Consider the following 13,463-nt stretch of genomic DNA (forward strand, 5'->3'; position numbering starts at 1 on the left):
GCAATCCTAATAAAAACCCAACAGACAGGCCCACTAGAGTACCTGTCTTGTATATGTGCGACCATGAGTTCTGTCCCCAGGGCTACCCCACATGCCAAGTGAGATCCTAGTGGCACTGATGTTTGTGATCTGGTGCTACAACAAAGTGTTAACCTCTGACATGCTGCAACCAAATGCATGCCAACACCACAACTAAAGAGAACTGAGGCCAGGGAAACTGAGACAGGAGTAAGAGAAAGATGGAGTTATAACAGGGGCATGTGGCCTTGGACACATTGGTGGTATGGAGCTGAGATATATGTATCTGAACGACAGAACCAACCATACTGTCACCACGAGATCCAAACCGTAACAAACTTGAAAATGTGCCTGTTAAGGAGATAGGCTGGAGGTGGAGGGACCCTGGGAAATATTGGGGGAGGGAAGTAGACACTGGTGAGTGTTGGAATATTGTATGCCTGAAACTCAACTACGAATAACTTTGTAAATCATGGTGACTTAATAAAACATTAAAAAAAATACAAGAGTTTCATCTTTGGCAGGTACCAAAACCAAGTGTGGGTTCATCAAGTCACTATGACAGCAAAGGAAAGGGGAAATTCCAATGACATGGTCCACAGAAACAGAAGACCTGTCTATAATTTATATGAACCCACAGAATCAAAGCAATACCAAGAAAGAAGAACAGCACTGTAGGCATATTCCTTCTTTCAAGCCACATTACAAAGCTATAGTAAGAAAAACAGTAGGGTATGGCCATAAAACTGCAACAATGGAAAAGAATAGAACAGTAGTCTTCGACCACCAGATAGGTGCCAGTCCAAGCGTGTAAAAGTTGAAGAACACTGGAATAGACAGCCCAGAAATAAACCCACACATATATTATCAATTAATCAAAAAAATTTTTTTTTTTTTGCTTTTTGGGTCACACCCGGCGATGCACAGGGGTTACTCCTGGCTCTGCACTCAGGAATTACCCCTGGCGGTGCTCAGGGGACCATATGGGATGCTGGAAATCGAACCTGGGTCAGTTGCTTGCAAGGCAAACGCCCTACCCGCTGTGCTATCACTCCAGCCCCAATTAATCAAATTTTTAATCCTCCCAATCAGTGCTCAATAGGTCTGGGAGGCACGCCTGATGATTGCCTGACCTTGAGGCCTGGATGATTCAACTCTTAGGTCTGAGCGTGTGGTGCTGTGTGGGCCCGTAGTTTTCATTCTTTAGTCTCTTTGGCTGCATTCGGAATAAGATTTTTTTTTTTTTGAGGGGTGGGTGAATGTATTTGGGCCATGCTTGGCAATGCTCAGGGGCTATTCCTGGCTTTGTGCTCCCTGGCTATGCTTGAGGCAGTGCTGGCGAGAGAACTGGGCAGGGAAGGGGAGTGTTAACTAGCATGCAAGGCTTTCCTTCCAGCAGGATTTCTTTGCCCTCCTGGATACATTCATACCATTGATTCTATGGTTTAAGAAATCTGTTTCCAACAGCGTCCCATCTCCTGCCAAGCCTTCTGTCTCCGTGAATAGTTTCTTGTGCCCTAAGCCATATAGCTTGTTTAAGTCTATTTATTCCAGGGTCCATAGTAAGTCTTTTGTGTTCATGTTTGATAACTCTATTGCCTTAAGTATTTGGGTCAGTTTGCACAGTTCGTTTGTTGTGGTTCTTGCCTGTAATGTCTTATTTTTCAGTCCACTTGGCTATTTTGACTGATTGTTTATTCCCCCTTGCAAAAGACTGAAGAATTCCCTGAGTCTCTTAAGGAATGTTACTTCTTCACCCCCCCAGAGAGGCTTTGAGATGACGTTTCATGTGTATCCCACATTAATTTGGGCCACCAGTCCTTTACTTTGTGTTTCTTCTGGGAGCAGCAACTGGCAGTGCTCAGAGCTTCCTTCTGACTCTGCTCAGGGATCACACCTGCCAGGACTCAGGGGACCACATGTGATGCTGGGGGGATCGAACTGGGTTGGCCATGTGCTTATTATCTCTATTGCCCCCACATTTATTGTTTAAAGGGGGAAGCTGCCATTTACCAAGGCTCAGGGAAATATTTTTCTTTCTTTCCTCATGTTCTCCACCCCCACTGCCCCTTTTTGTTGACCACACCCAGCGATGCTCAGGGGTTACTCTGTCTCTACACTCAGGAATCACTCCTGGCAGTGCTCAGGGGACCATATGGGTTTGCAGGAATCAAACCCAGGTCAGCCACATGCAAGGCAAGAACTCTGCCTGCTGAACAATCCTCTCCAGCCCTGCCCTCTTGTTCTTTACTGCAGAGCCCTGAGCATTGCAGAGATGATCAGACTTTTTTTTCTGGCTGCTTTTCAGTAGGAGAGTAGAATTTAAAGTGCTGATCTGACATCAGACATTTCACCTTGGTTGAGCCCTGGAAATGACTTTTGTCCCTTTATCCCTATAGACCTCTAAATCAGCTAGCTGTTTGCATAGGATTTGTAACAAATACTCTCAGGGCTAAGTTCTTGGTATGCTTTCACTGAAACATTCTTTTTCAAATGTTGAGTTACAGAGGCATTTTTGTTCTCTTACTGTAAATTTTTTTGTTTCGTTTTGTTTTGAACCACACCCAGTGATGCTCAGGGGTTACTGCTAGCTCTGTGCTCAGGGATCACTCCTAGTGGGGCTCTGGGAACCATAGGGGGTGCCAGGGATTGAGCCCAGGTTGGCTGTGTTGAAGGTGAGTTCCCTATTGGCTGTACTATCTCTCTGGCCTCTTGCTTTAGATTTTGGCCTGTTAATTTCTTATTTTCTTATCAGCTCTTTGATGCATTTAGTGAATTAAAAGTTCTTTCTTTTTAGGGGCATACCTGACTATGCTCAGGGCTTATTCCTGCCTCTGCACTTAGGATCAGCTGCATACAAAGCAAATGCCTTACCTGCTGTACTATATCTTTGACCCCTATTATAAGTTATAAATCAAGCTCTTTTGATTGCTTTCCTTGTGTTACTACTGGGAAGAATCTAATAGCTTCTTTGTTAAAATTTGAAATGGAATGCTTATGAAAAAATATTTGCATGGTTAAACAATTAAGTGAATTCAATGAGAAACAATAAAATATAAAAATAAGATTAATGTTGCTTTCCTCAAATGGAAGACCCTCAAGTCTCCCTCATATCAGGTAATCACAGTTTTGAGCTTTTGTGGTTTTTTTTTCTTTTTGGGTCACACCCAGCGATGCACAGGGGTCACTCCTGGCTCATGCACTCAGGAATCACTCCTGGCCATGCTCAGAGGACTATATGGAATGCTGGGAATCGAACCCAGGTTGGCGGCATGCAAAGCAAATGCCCTACCCGCTGTGCTATCACTCCAGCCCCAGTTAAGAGCTCTTGTTTGTTTGTTTTGGAGGCTCACCCAGTGGAGTTCATGGCTTACTCCTGGCTCTTGGCTCAGGGATCACTCCTGGCGGTGCTCCTATGCAGTGCCAAGGGTCAAACTTGGATTGACTGAGTGCAAGGCAAATGCCCAACTTGCTGTAGTATTGTCCTAGCCCCAGTTAACAGTTGTCTTATATTATCTTCCAAAACTTTGAATCTGGCTTATAAAATCTAAAGCACATATATGTTATCATAAGCACTTATACACACATGTAAATATTTGTGCTTTATATAAGTACACATATATTTTTATAATCTTCAAAAAGTGGCATGTCTTCACCAAGTAAAATGTGGTTGGAGGTCATGTGGGGGAAGGGTGATGCGGGCCGAATACAGACTAGAGACTGAACACAATGGCCACTCAACACCTTTATTGCAAACCACAACACCTAATCAGAGAGAGAGAACAAAAGGGAATTCCCTGCCATAGTGGCAGGGTGGGGTGGGGGGAGACGGGACTGGGGAGGGGGGGAGGGATGTTGGGTTTACTGGTGGTGGAGAATGGGCACTGGTGAAGGGATGGGTTATCGAACTTTGTATGGGGGAAACATGAGCACAAAGATGTATGGATCTGTAACTGTACCCTCACGGTGACTCTCTAATTAAAAATAAACTAATAAAAAAAAGTGGCATGTCTTTATGAAATTTAGAAATATTAACAGTAACTGAAGAGATAACTCAGCTGTTAAGACACATGTCTTGCATGTGACTGACCTTGGCTTGATCCCTGATACCATGTGGTCCCACAAGCATCAGCAGGTGCAACCCAGGAAGCCCCAAGCACCAATAGGCGTGGCCTTGAAGGGCCCTGAGCACCACTGTGTAGTCTGAGTCATCCCCCACACCGGAAGGCCTGAACAGCCCCAAACCCGCAGAGCCTCATGTTCAACCACTGGCCAGGGTGGTTGGTAATTCCCAAAAAGGGCTCCAGATCTCCTGAGCACCACTTGGATTAACAATACACTTTTTTCATGATGATTTTAATCATATAATGTTCCAACACCTGTCCCTTCCCATCACCAATGTCATCAGTTTTCCCCCCTTCCCCCCACCTCTATGGCAGGCACTTTTCTTTCTTCTCTCTTTCTTTCTCTCTCTCTCTTCTCTTTCTCTCTCTCGGGCCTCATGGTTTGCAATACAGATACTGAAAGGTTATCAAGTATATTCCTTAACCTACTTTCAACACCCATTTCCTGTCCAAAAGGATCATTTCCAACTATTAACAATACATTTTAGAGGTGTTTTCATATCAGCTTGAATCATGTGTTTTAAATGCAGCATAATTTAGCTATCCAGATTCCTAATAATAGATACTTGAGTTGCTTTCAATTTTATGGTGTTGTAAACAGTCTTCTGATAACATCTCTTAGATGCAATGATTTAAGTCAAATTGACAATTTTTCTCTATATTCACACCAAATCAGTCAGTATGTTTTAACAGTGACATAGTATTTCATCATGTAGTGGTACCATAGTTTATTTATTCCTTCTCTGGAATTGAGGCATTTATTATTTGTTTTTGGTCCACACTTGGGGGGTTACTCAGGGCTTACTCCTGGCTCTGCACTCAGGGATCATTCCCAAGAGGCCTGGGGAATATGTGGGGTTCTGGGATTGAACTGAGTTAGCTGCATGCAAAGTATGCACCCTACCCACTGTACTATCTCTCTGACCCTCAGACATTAATTTTTTTATCAAGCAAGTAAATAGAAAGTCATTGTCAGTTACCTGCCACAGCGCTGGCACTTTCATATTAAGAAAGGAGTGATATACCTCATCCAACTCATCAGTAAGTAAGGAAAATCCTTTAAGAGCAAGTTGAAGATCATTCAAAGAATTATGTACAATAATTAATAACTTGTCAAATCGTTCAATTTCTTGGCACAGAAAAGTTAACAAGACAGAATGTATAAGGGGATCATAGCCTGGATTGAGAGAGAAAAAAGTTATAGTTACAACACCTACTGGGTAAAGTGAGACTTTCTCTGGAGGCAAGTTAGAGGAATTTCATGTGTCTAGTTCAGGTATAGGGAAGATTTTCTGTGAAGACCAGTGAGTCTTTTTAGGACTTTTTTTTCCTTTTTAGGACTTTTAATGTTTCCTGGAAAACACCGAACTTTTCCCCTCCAAGGTAAATACCTCATGCTACTATGCAGATAAACAGACATGGCCGCATTTCAATAAGGGATCTCAAGTTTGAATTTCACACAATATTTATGTATCACAAAATATTATACTTCTCTTGATTGTTCAAGTGATTAAAAAATAAAAAATGGGGAGAAAAGATATAACTCAATGGTAGAGCACATGCTTAGATGTCTCAGGCCCTGGGTTCCAGCCCTAAAAAAACATAAAATAGCAACAAAATCCATATGAACTCCCCACATCTCCCTCAGTATCTGGTAGCAATACACACACATATGCACACACACAAAGTATAAAATATTTTGGCTTAAAGACTGTGCAAAGCAAATGTTGTATTGGATTTAACCCATTAACCCTAGCTCACTAATCATTAACCTAAACAACAGTATTGTTTGGATAGACTTCTGCTTAATAGTTGGTGTCAAATCAACCTTTTGTTTGTTTTGTGTCTCAACTGGAATCTGAATCAGTTGCATGCAAGGTAAGTGTCTTACCCACTGTACCTTACCCACTGTGTCTTACCCACTGTGTCTTACCCTCTGCCACCCACAAATGATCTTTTCTTTCCCCTCTGCATTTTGAAGCAGACTTGAATGTGCTCAGGACTTACTCCTGGCTCTGCACTCAGGGATGACTCTTGGCAGACTTGGGGGAGAACATGGGGACCTGGGAATTGAACCTGGGTCAGTCATATGCAAAGCAAGCACCTTACCTGTTGTACTATCTCTCTCACCCCCCAAATGACCCTTTTTTTAAAGGACTAAAAAATGGGTGTTGAAATTTACCTGAGTAAATTATCACAATCCAATATTTGAGCTCCGTAGGGCTGGGGAGCTAGCTTGGGTGCAATTAAACTGGTGCTGTCTCCCTTGGGCCTGTCCATCCTCCCCTTTTTATCTATATATCTTTTTTTTTTTTTTTTTTGCTTTTTGGGTCACACCCAGCAATGCACAGGGGTCATTCCTGGCTCATGCACTCAGGAATTACCCCTGGCGGTGCTCAGGGGACCATATGGGATGCTGGGATTTGAACCCGGCGTGCAAGGCAAACGCCCTACCCGCTGTGCTATCACTCCAGCCCCTCTATATATCTATTTTTAAATTTGCTGGCCACACTTGGTGATGCTCAGGGCAGGAATTACTCCTGGTGGTGTTTAAGGGATCATATGGGATAGCAGGGATCAAACCCGGGTCATCCATGTACAAGGCAAATGACTGCTCAGGCCCTCTCCTCTTATTTTTAAATTCACTGTGTCACTGTCATGCCATTGTTCATCGATTTACTTGCGTGGGCACCAGTAACGTCTCCACTCGTCCTGGCCCTGAGATTTTAGCAGCCTCTCCTTACTCGTCTTTCCGAATGATTGGAGGCTATTTCAGGGTCAGGGGAATGAGACCTTTTATTGTTACTGTTTTTGGCATATCGACTATGCCACAGGGAGCTTACTTTTAAATTAATTACAAATTTTTATTTTGTTTGTTTTTTGGCCACACTCAGAGGTGCCCAATGCATACTCCTGGCTCTGCACTCAGGGATCACTCCCAGTGAGGCTCATAGAACCGTATGTGGTGCTGGCAATTGAATCAAGGTAGACCATGTGCAAGGCAGGCACCCTTCCTGCTCTACTATCTCTCCAGCCCTGCCTCAGTCCTCTTATTCTATCTGTTTCTTCAGCATCCAACGTGGCCTCCTATCTAAACCTCAGTGTCCAAAATAGTGTTCCTGCAGGCAGGGACCTAGAAGTTTCTTTAGCAGAAGAGTGACTCCTTTCTGGCATTCTACAATGCTCATTCTTCACTTGTAGTTGCTTATTGCTGTTCCTCCCTCCTTCCTCAAATCAACACACTGCATATCCAGCATCATTCTCTCTCTCTCTCTCTCTCTCTCTCTCTCTCTCTCTCTCTCTCTCTTTCTGTCTCTGTCTCTGTCTCTCCTTTTCTCTTTGTTTTTGGGCTATACTTAGCAATGCTCAGGGTTTGCTTCTGGCTCCACAGTCAGGGATCACTCCTGGTGATGCTCTGAGGATCATCTGAAATACTGCGGGATCAAGCCCAGGTAAGCTATCTGCAAAGCAATCACCCTACTCACTGTACTATTTCTCCAGCCCCATGCAGCATCATTTTCTTCTCTTCTCTCTATCTCCCAAGATGGGAGAGAAGCAGGTAGCAGAGATATAGCCTCCCATCTCATCTTAGTCTTTGTTTTGGGACCACACCTGCCAGTGCTTGGGGCCTACTTCTGGCTTTGTGATCAGGGCTCATTCCTGCAGGTGCTCAGGGACCATGAGGTGCTGGGGATTGAATTCAGGAATCCCACATGCCAAACACACTCTCAGCCCATTGAGCTATATCGCTGAACCCTCATCGTAGTCTTTCTACTTCTGGGGTACTTTTGTCTCTCTTCCTTCTGATGCCAGAATCCTTCCTGGAGGAGACTGAGAGGTGCATCTTATGCTAGTCTCACCTTTCAGAGTTTTATTCAGAGACTCCCACATGGGGCTGGACAGGATGCACTTCAGCGTGCTCTGAGTTCCAGCACAGTCTTCTTTCTCTACAGATAAGGGCAGACGCTTCAGCAAGTCCATTATAATAGCCATCACTTGCTCATCGTCACTCTTCTTACTGCTGCAGAAGAAACAGAGAAAACAACATGCTGCAGAGCGGGACAAGCCAGAGACAGGCCTTCTTTCCAGGAAAACAGTGTCATGGAGCCACAAAGCCACAAGAGGGAGGACCTTGAGGCCATGGAGTGAGTCTCATGTGACCACTGTTTGATTGTTTTCTGTTTGTTTTTGGTCCACACTCAGCAGAGCTCAGGGCTTACACCTGTCTCTTTGCTCAAGGATCACTCCTGGCAGGGCTCAAGGGACCATGTGGGGTGCTAGAGATTGTACCCAGGTTGACTGTGTGCGAGGCAAGTGCCTTCCCCACTATACTATCGCTCTGGGCCTCTGATGTACTTGACCTGTTCTCAAGGAGTTGAAATTTTCTTTGGATTTTTTTGGTAAAATATTCTTATATTAAAAATAAAGAATAAAAAATATTCTTTAGATAAACATGTTTATGAAAGAAGTCCCAAGCCTGCAACAAAGAAGGGGAGACCGGCAGGCCAAGAGAGGTGCCCTCAGGAGCCAAAAGCCTGTTGAGTTTGTGTTTTCATACCAGGTTTCTGGTAACCACTCAGGGGTGAAGACAGTGTGGGTGCAGGTGTGAGTAATGTCGTGATATCTAACACAGCCTCAAAACACTCAGGCGGAAACAGTTGTTTGGAATCTTCCAAGAGATGCAGAAACCAGAGCTCGGTTTAGTGGTTGACTCTTTAACAATTAATGGGGGAGGGGGGAAGGGACAAACCTCTTTTTTTTTAATATTGAATCACCATGAGCTACACTTATAAAGCTTTCATGTTTGAGTTTCAGTCATACCACGATTGAACACGCATCCCTCCACCAGTGCACATTTTCCACCATGAATGTCCCCAGTATCCCTACATCCCATCCCCATCCCACCCCTCCCCCTGCCTCTATGGCAGACAGTCTCTATATTACTCTCTCTCTACTTATAGACATTATGGTTTGCAATACAGATACTGAGAGGCCATCATGTCTGGTCCTTTATCTACTTTCAGCACACATCTCCCATTCCGAGCGATCCCTCCAACCATCATTGACTTAGGGATCCTTCTTTATCCCCGCTACCTTCTTCCCCAGCTCATGAGGCAGGCTTCCAATCGTGGGCAATCTTCCTGGCTCTTGTCTCTACCATCCTTGGGTGTTAGTCTCCCATTATGTTATTTTATATTCCACAAATGAGTGCAATCATTCTATGTCTGTCCCTCTCTTTCTGACTCACTTCACTTAGCATGTTACTCTTCAGGATCATTCCCTTTAAGCAAATTTTATGATTTCATCTTTCCTAACAACTGTGTAGTATTCCATTGTGTAGATGTACCAAAGTTTATTTAACCAGTCGTCTGTTCTCGGGCACTCAGGTTGTTTCCAGATTCTGGCTATTGGGACACACCTCTTTTGAGCCCTCTCTTTCTGCTTCTTTAGGGAGAATTGCTCAGTCCAATGATGTGCTCCTTCAAAGTCTGGGTAATCTGGAAGCCATGGCTGTATGCTTGGTATCCCAGTACAGCTGCTGAGCCAGTTTACAAATCACAGCAAATAGAATTCTCTGCTTTGTAGTTTCTCATCTTTTTCATTGGATTTAATTCCTTTTTTAAATTTTTGGGCCACACCCAGAAGTGCTCAGAGATTACTTCTGGCTCTACCCTCAGGAATCACTGCTGGCAGGCACGAGGGACTATCTAAGGTGCAAGGGATTGAACCTGGGTTGGCCATGTGCAAGACCAGCACCCTACCCAATGTACTATTGCTCTGGCCCCTCACCAGATTTAGTTTCTGATTGTAAAGTTGGGCTTATCAGTGGAATTCAATCAAGGTCATATTTAGTGATTGGAAAGATGGAAATATAAAACCTTGAAATCCTTTGATAGGGAAAGATTTGTGACAGCGGAGGACATAAAATTGAACACGATAGGCCAAGACATGACAGGGCTACTGTGGTGAGGGTGCATGCCTGTATGTGCCATATCTAGGTTCGATTCCTGCCACCACATGGTCCCCTGAGCATTACTAGCTGTGACCCTGGAGGTCCCCAGCACTGCCAGGGTGGCCTGACTTTTCCTGACATAGCAGGTCTCGGGCAGCATCTCATTGAACTCATTGAACCAGTTGGCTGAGAATTGCTGACGGGGGCCAACCCCACAGGTGAATGTGAAGGGCCAGGACAAGAGAGAGAAGTCCACAGAGTCACCTGGTGGGGCTGGACTGGGAACACAGATGTGAGGAAGAGGGAGGCAGGAGTGTGCCTGGAGAGGCGGCCTATTTCCTGAGCAGATGTCTGGGTGCCCCTCAGAGATCGTGGGGGCACATTTTAGGAGCAAAGAGTGAAACGATCCCTTTGGAAATCAAGCTGTTGAGGGTTTAAGCCTTGTATTTCTGGTGGTAATAAGCAAGGTATGGTTTTACAGTGATAGGTTGAAGGCAGCCTGAAGATTTGGGTTTTCCAAGCTATCCTACTATCATTCTTCTCACAATAGCCTGGATGGGTAGACACAGATCCTTGTTTATGAAAGTGGATAAAGATATTGGGCCGGAGCGATAGCACAGCAGGTAGGGCGTTTGCCTTGCACGCGGTCGATCTAGATTCGTTTCCCAGCATCCCATATGGTCCCCTGAGAACCACCAGGGGTGATTCCTGAGTGCAGAGCCAGGAGTAACCCCTGTGCATCGACAGGTGTGGCCCAAAAAGCAAAAAAAAAAAAAACCCAAATAAACCAAAACCAAAACCAAAAATACCATTCACCAGATATAATTCAATGTCCACTCAAAGACTGATGTCTATCATATACTTGGGGATATTTTTGTGTGCTTGTGCATGTGCGAGTGCATGTGTGCATGCATGCATGCATGCATATCTGTGTGCAGGAGTGCGTGCGCTTGATTTGTGTTTTTGTTTTGAGAAACACCTGGAAATACTCAAAGGTTACTCTTGGTGGTGCTTGGGTGACGGTAGGCAAGCACTGTTAGCTCTCTACAATCTCTCCGGCCTTGCACTTGTGTTATTTGGAGAATTCAGATTTTATGTTTTTAGATGGGATATTTGTTTGCTTTTTTTTTTTTTGCTTTTTGGGTTATACCCAGGATATGCAGTGGTTCCTCCTGGCTATTCACTAAGGAATTACTTCTGGCAGTGCTTAGGGGACCATATGGGATGTTGGGGATTGAATCTGGGTTGGTCACATGCAAGGCAAACACCCTACTCGCTGTACTATTGCTCTGGCCCCTACATGGGATATTTGAATTGTGCTTTACATCATATTTTAGTCTGCATCTCCTCATTACTTCTATACTCTACCTCTACACATGAATATTTAACAAGATTCAACTTCGAATTCTCCCTGAGTTCTTACCCCATCAGGAAGTCAGCTGTGCTAGTCTTCGGCTGCAGAGCAATGAGATTCTCAATGAAATTTTGGGCCGTGGTCTCTCTGAATTCCCTCAGGATCTCAGGGTGCATTTCTAAGAGCTCAGGAGTATCATCATCAGGCAAGGCTTTGATGATGGTTATGTAATCCTTCATCATTTCAAGTGTTGTCTGCTGTGGCTGGAATATCAGAAAATTTAAGCAGTTTGTTAGTTTTTTCTAGTGAGACATCTACTTGAGCGATACATCAAGTATAGTGCACACTATGTGCCCTTGAAATTTTTATTATTAGAGCTCTTATTTGTAAATGGTCTGTTCTAGAAAATCCTGTTAAAAGCTAGGTTTGTAACTACTGTAAAGCTCACATATGCTTAATATGCACTTTGGATATTTTAGTTAGGAGAGAGGAAAGAAAGGACAAAATAAAGGCAAAGATGGGTCTTACTTCATCTTGCCTTAGTGATTTACTTTTTGGTTTCTGGGGCCACACCTGGTGATGCTCAAGGGTTATTCTGGGCTCTGCACTCAGAGACTACTCCTGGAGTGCTTGGAGGACCATATGAGATGCCAGGGATTGACCTGGATTGATCACATGCAAGGCAAATGAGACAAATGCCCTACCCCATACTTTGGCTCTGGCCTTACCAATCAGTCTTTGAAATATTTTTCTTTGGCAAAAATTATAGAAGCAATAGTACAGCGGGTAGGGCATTAGCCTTGCATGTGGTTGACCCGGGTTCGATCCCCGGCATCCCATATGGTCCCCCAAGCACTGCCAGGAGAAATTCTTGGGTGCAGAGCCAGGAGTAACCCCTGTGTATTGCTGGATGTGACCTAAAAAGCCAAAAAGACTTGTGAGGAATGTGAAAATGGTCTTATGAATAACTGACAACTTGGGAATTAGACAAAGTGGGTGAAATTTGTCATAAGCTAGGGACTTCCATAGGCTTGGGGAGATAGTTCAAAGGCTTGGAGTTTATGCCTTGCATATATGATGTCCCATGTTTGATTCTAGGGACCATAAGACTTCCTGTACTCCACTGGATGTGGCCCTGGTTGGCTGCCAGCACTGCTTGACCCAGGTAGCATCACATCACTGGAGGTGAGAATTGAACCATTACATCTAGTTAATTGAGTATCCCTGGGGTGACCTCTGGCTCCATGAACATTGCTTAGGAGGTTCTTCCCAAAAGGCAGAAATTATATTATAAAATAAATAAAACATGATCTAATATAAACGGGGAGGAAAGAACTCCTGCTTCCTATGTATCAATTGAATCTTCCTGTTCATTAGCTCTAAGTACTGAGGAATAAATTCTCCATTAAGGACAGTAGTTTTTCCACTGTCTCTGCCCCAGAGTTACAACTAATTGGGAAGAGAAACACTTTCACCTAAAAATCGATTAGGTTTGGGGCCGGAGCGATAGCACAGCGGGTAGGGCGTTTGCCTTGCACACGGCCGACCCGGGTTCGATCCCCGGCATCCCATATGGTCCCCCAAGCACTGCCAGGAGCAATTCCTGAGTGCAGAGCCAGGAGTAACCCCTGAGCATCACTGGGTGTGACCCAAAAAGCAAAAAAAAAAAAAAATCGATTAGGTGATTACAATGATTGTGTGGATTCAAAGTATGTCCACATATTCTCTGACATTCATCTCTTCAAAGGGGGTGGATGACTTGCTTCTCTGGAGTAAATGAAAGGGATGGTGTGTGACTCTTGAGGCCTGGTAACATACACACTGCAACTTCTTTTCTCTAAGCCCTAAGAGCCCTCTAAGAGCTAAGCCCTGCTCTTAATTTATTTTGATGCAGTTTCTAAAAATTTATTTTGATGCAGTTGGGGTCTAGAATATAAACTGATTTCAAGCACACATGTACATTTAAAAATGAATGGTGAAATGTCAGAGAGAGGTTCAAGAAGCTGGTGTACCT

At 44.1% G+C, this 13,463-nt stretch overlaps 1 protein-coding gene across 1 annotated transcript in view; it reads right to left on the reverse strand.

Moving 5' to 3' along the window:
- The window catches only part of DNAH14 (dynein axonemal heavy chain 14), a 311,036-nt gene that overhangs the window by 7,823 nt on the left and 289,750 nt on the right, over window positions 1-13,463 (reverse strand). Inside the window, 3 exon segments of the mRNA XM_055117878.1 lie at window positions 5,123-5,319; window positions 8,003-8,163; window positions 11,519-11,712. Of these exon segments, the coding sequence (XP_054973853.1) occupies window positions 5,123-5,319; window positions 8,003-8,163; window positions 11,519-11,712 (552 nt within the window).

Source organism: Sorex araneus, chromosome 9, assembly GCF_027595985.1.
Source record: "Sorex araneus isolate mSorAra2 chromosome 9, mSorAra2.pri, whole genome shotgun sequence".
Classification (NCBI taxonomy): Eukaryota; Metazoa; Chordata; class Mammalia; order Eulipotyphla; family Soricidae; genus Sorex; species Sorex araneus.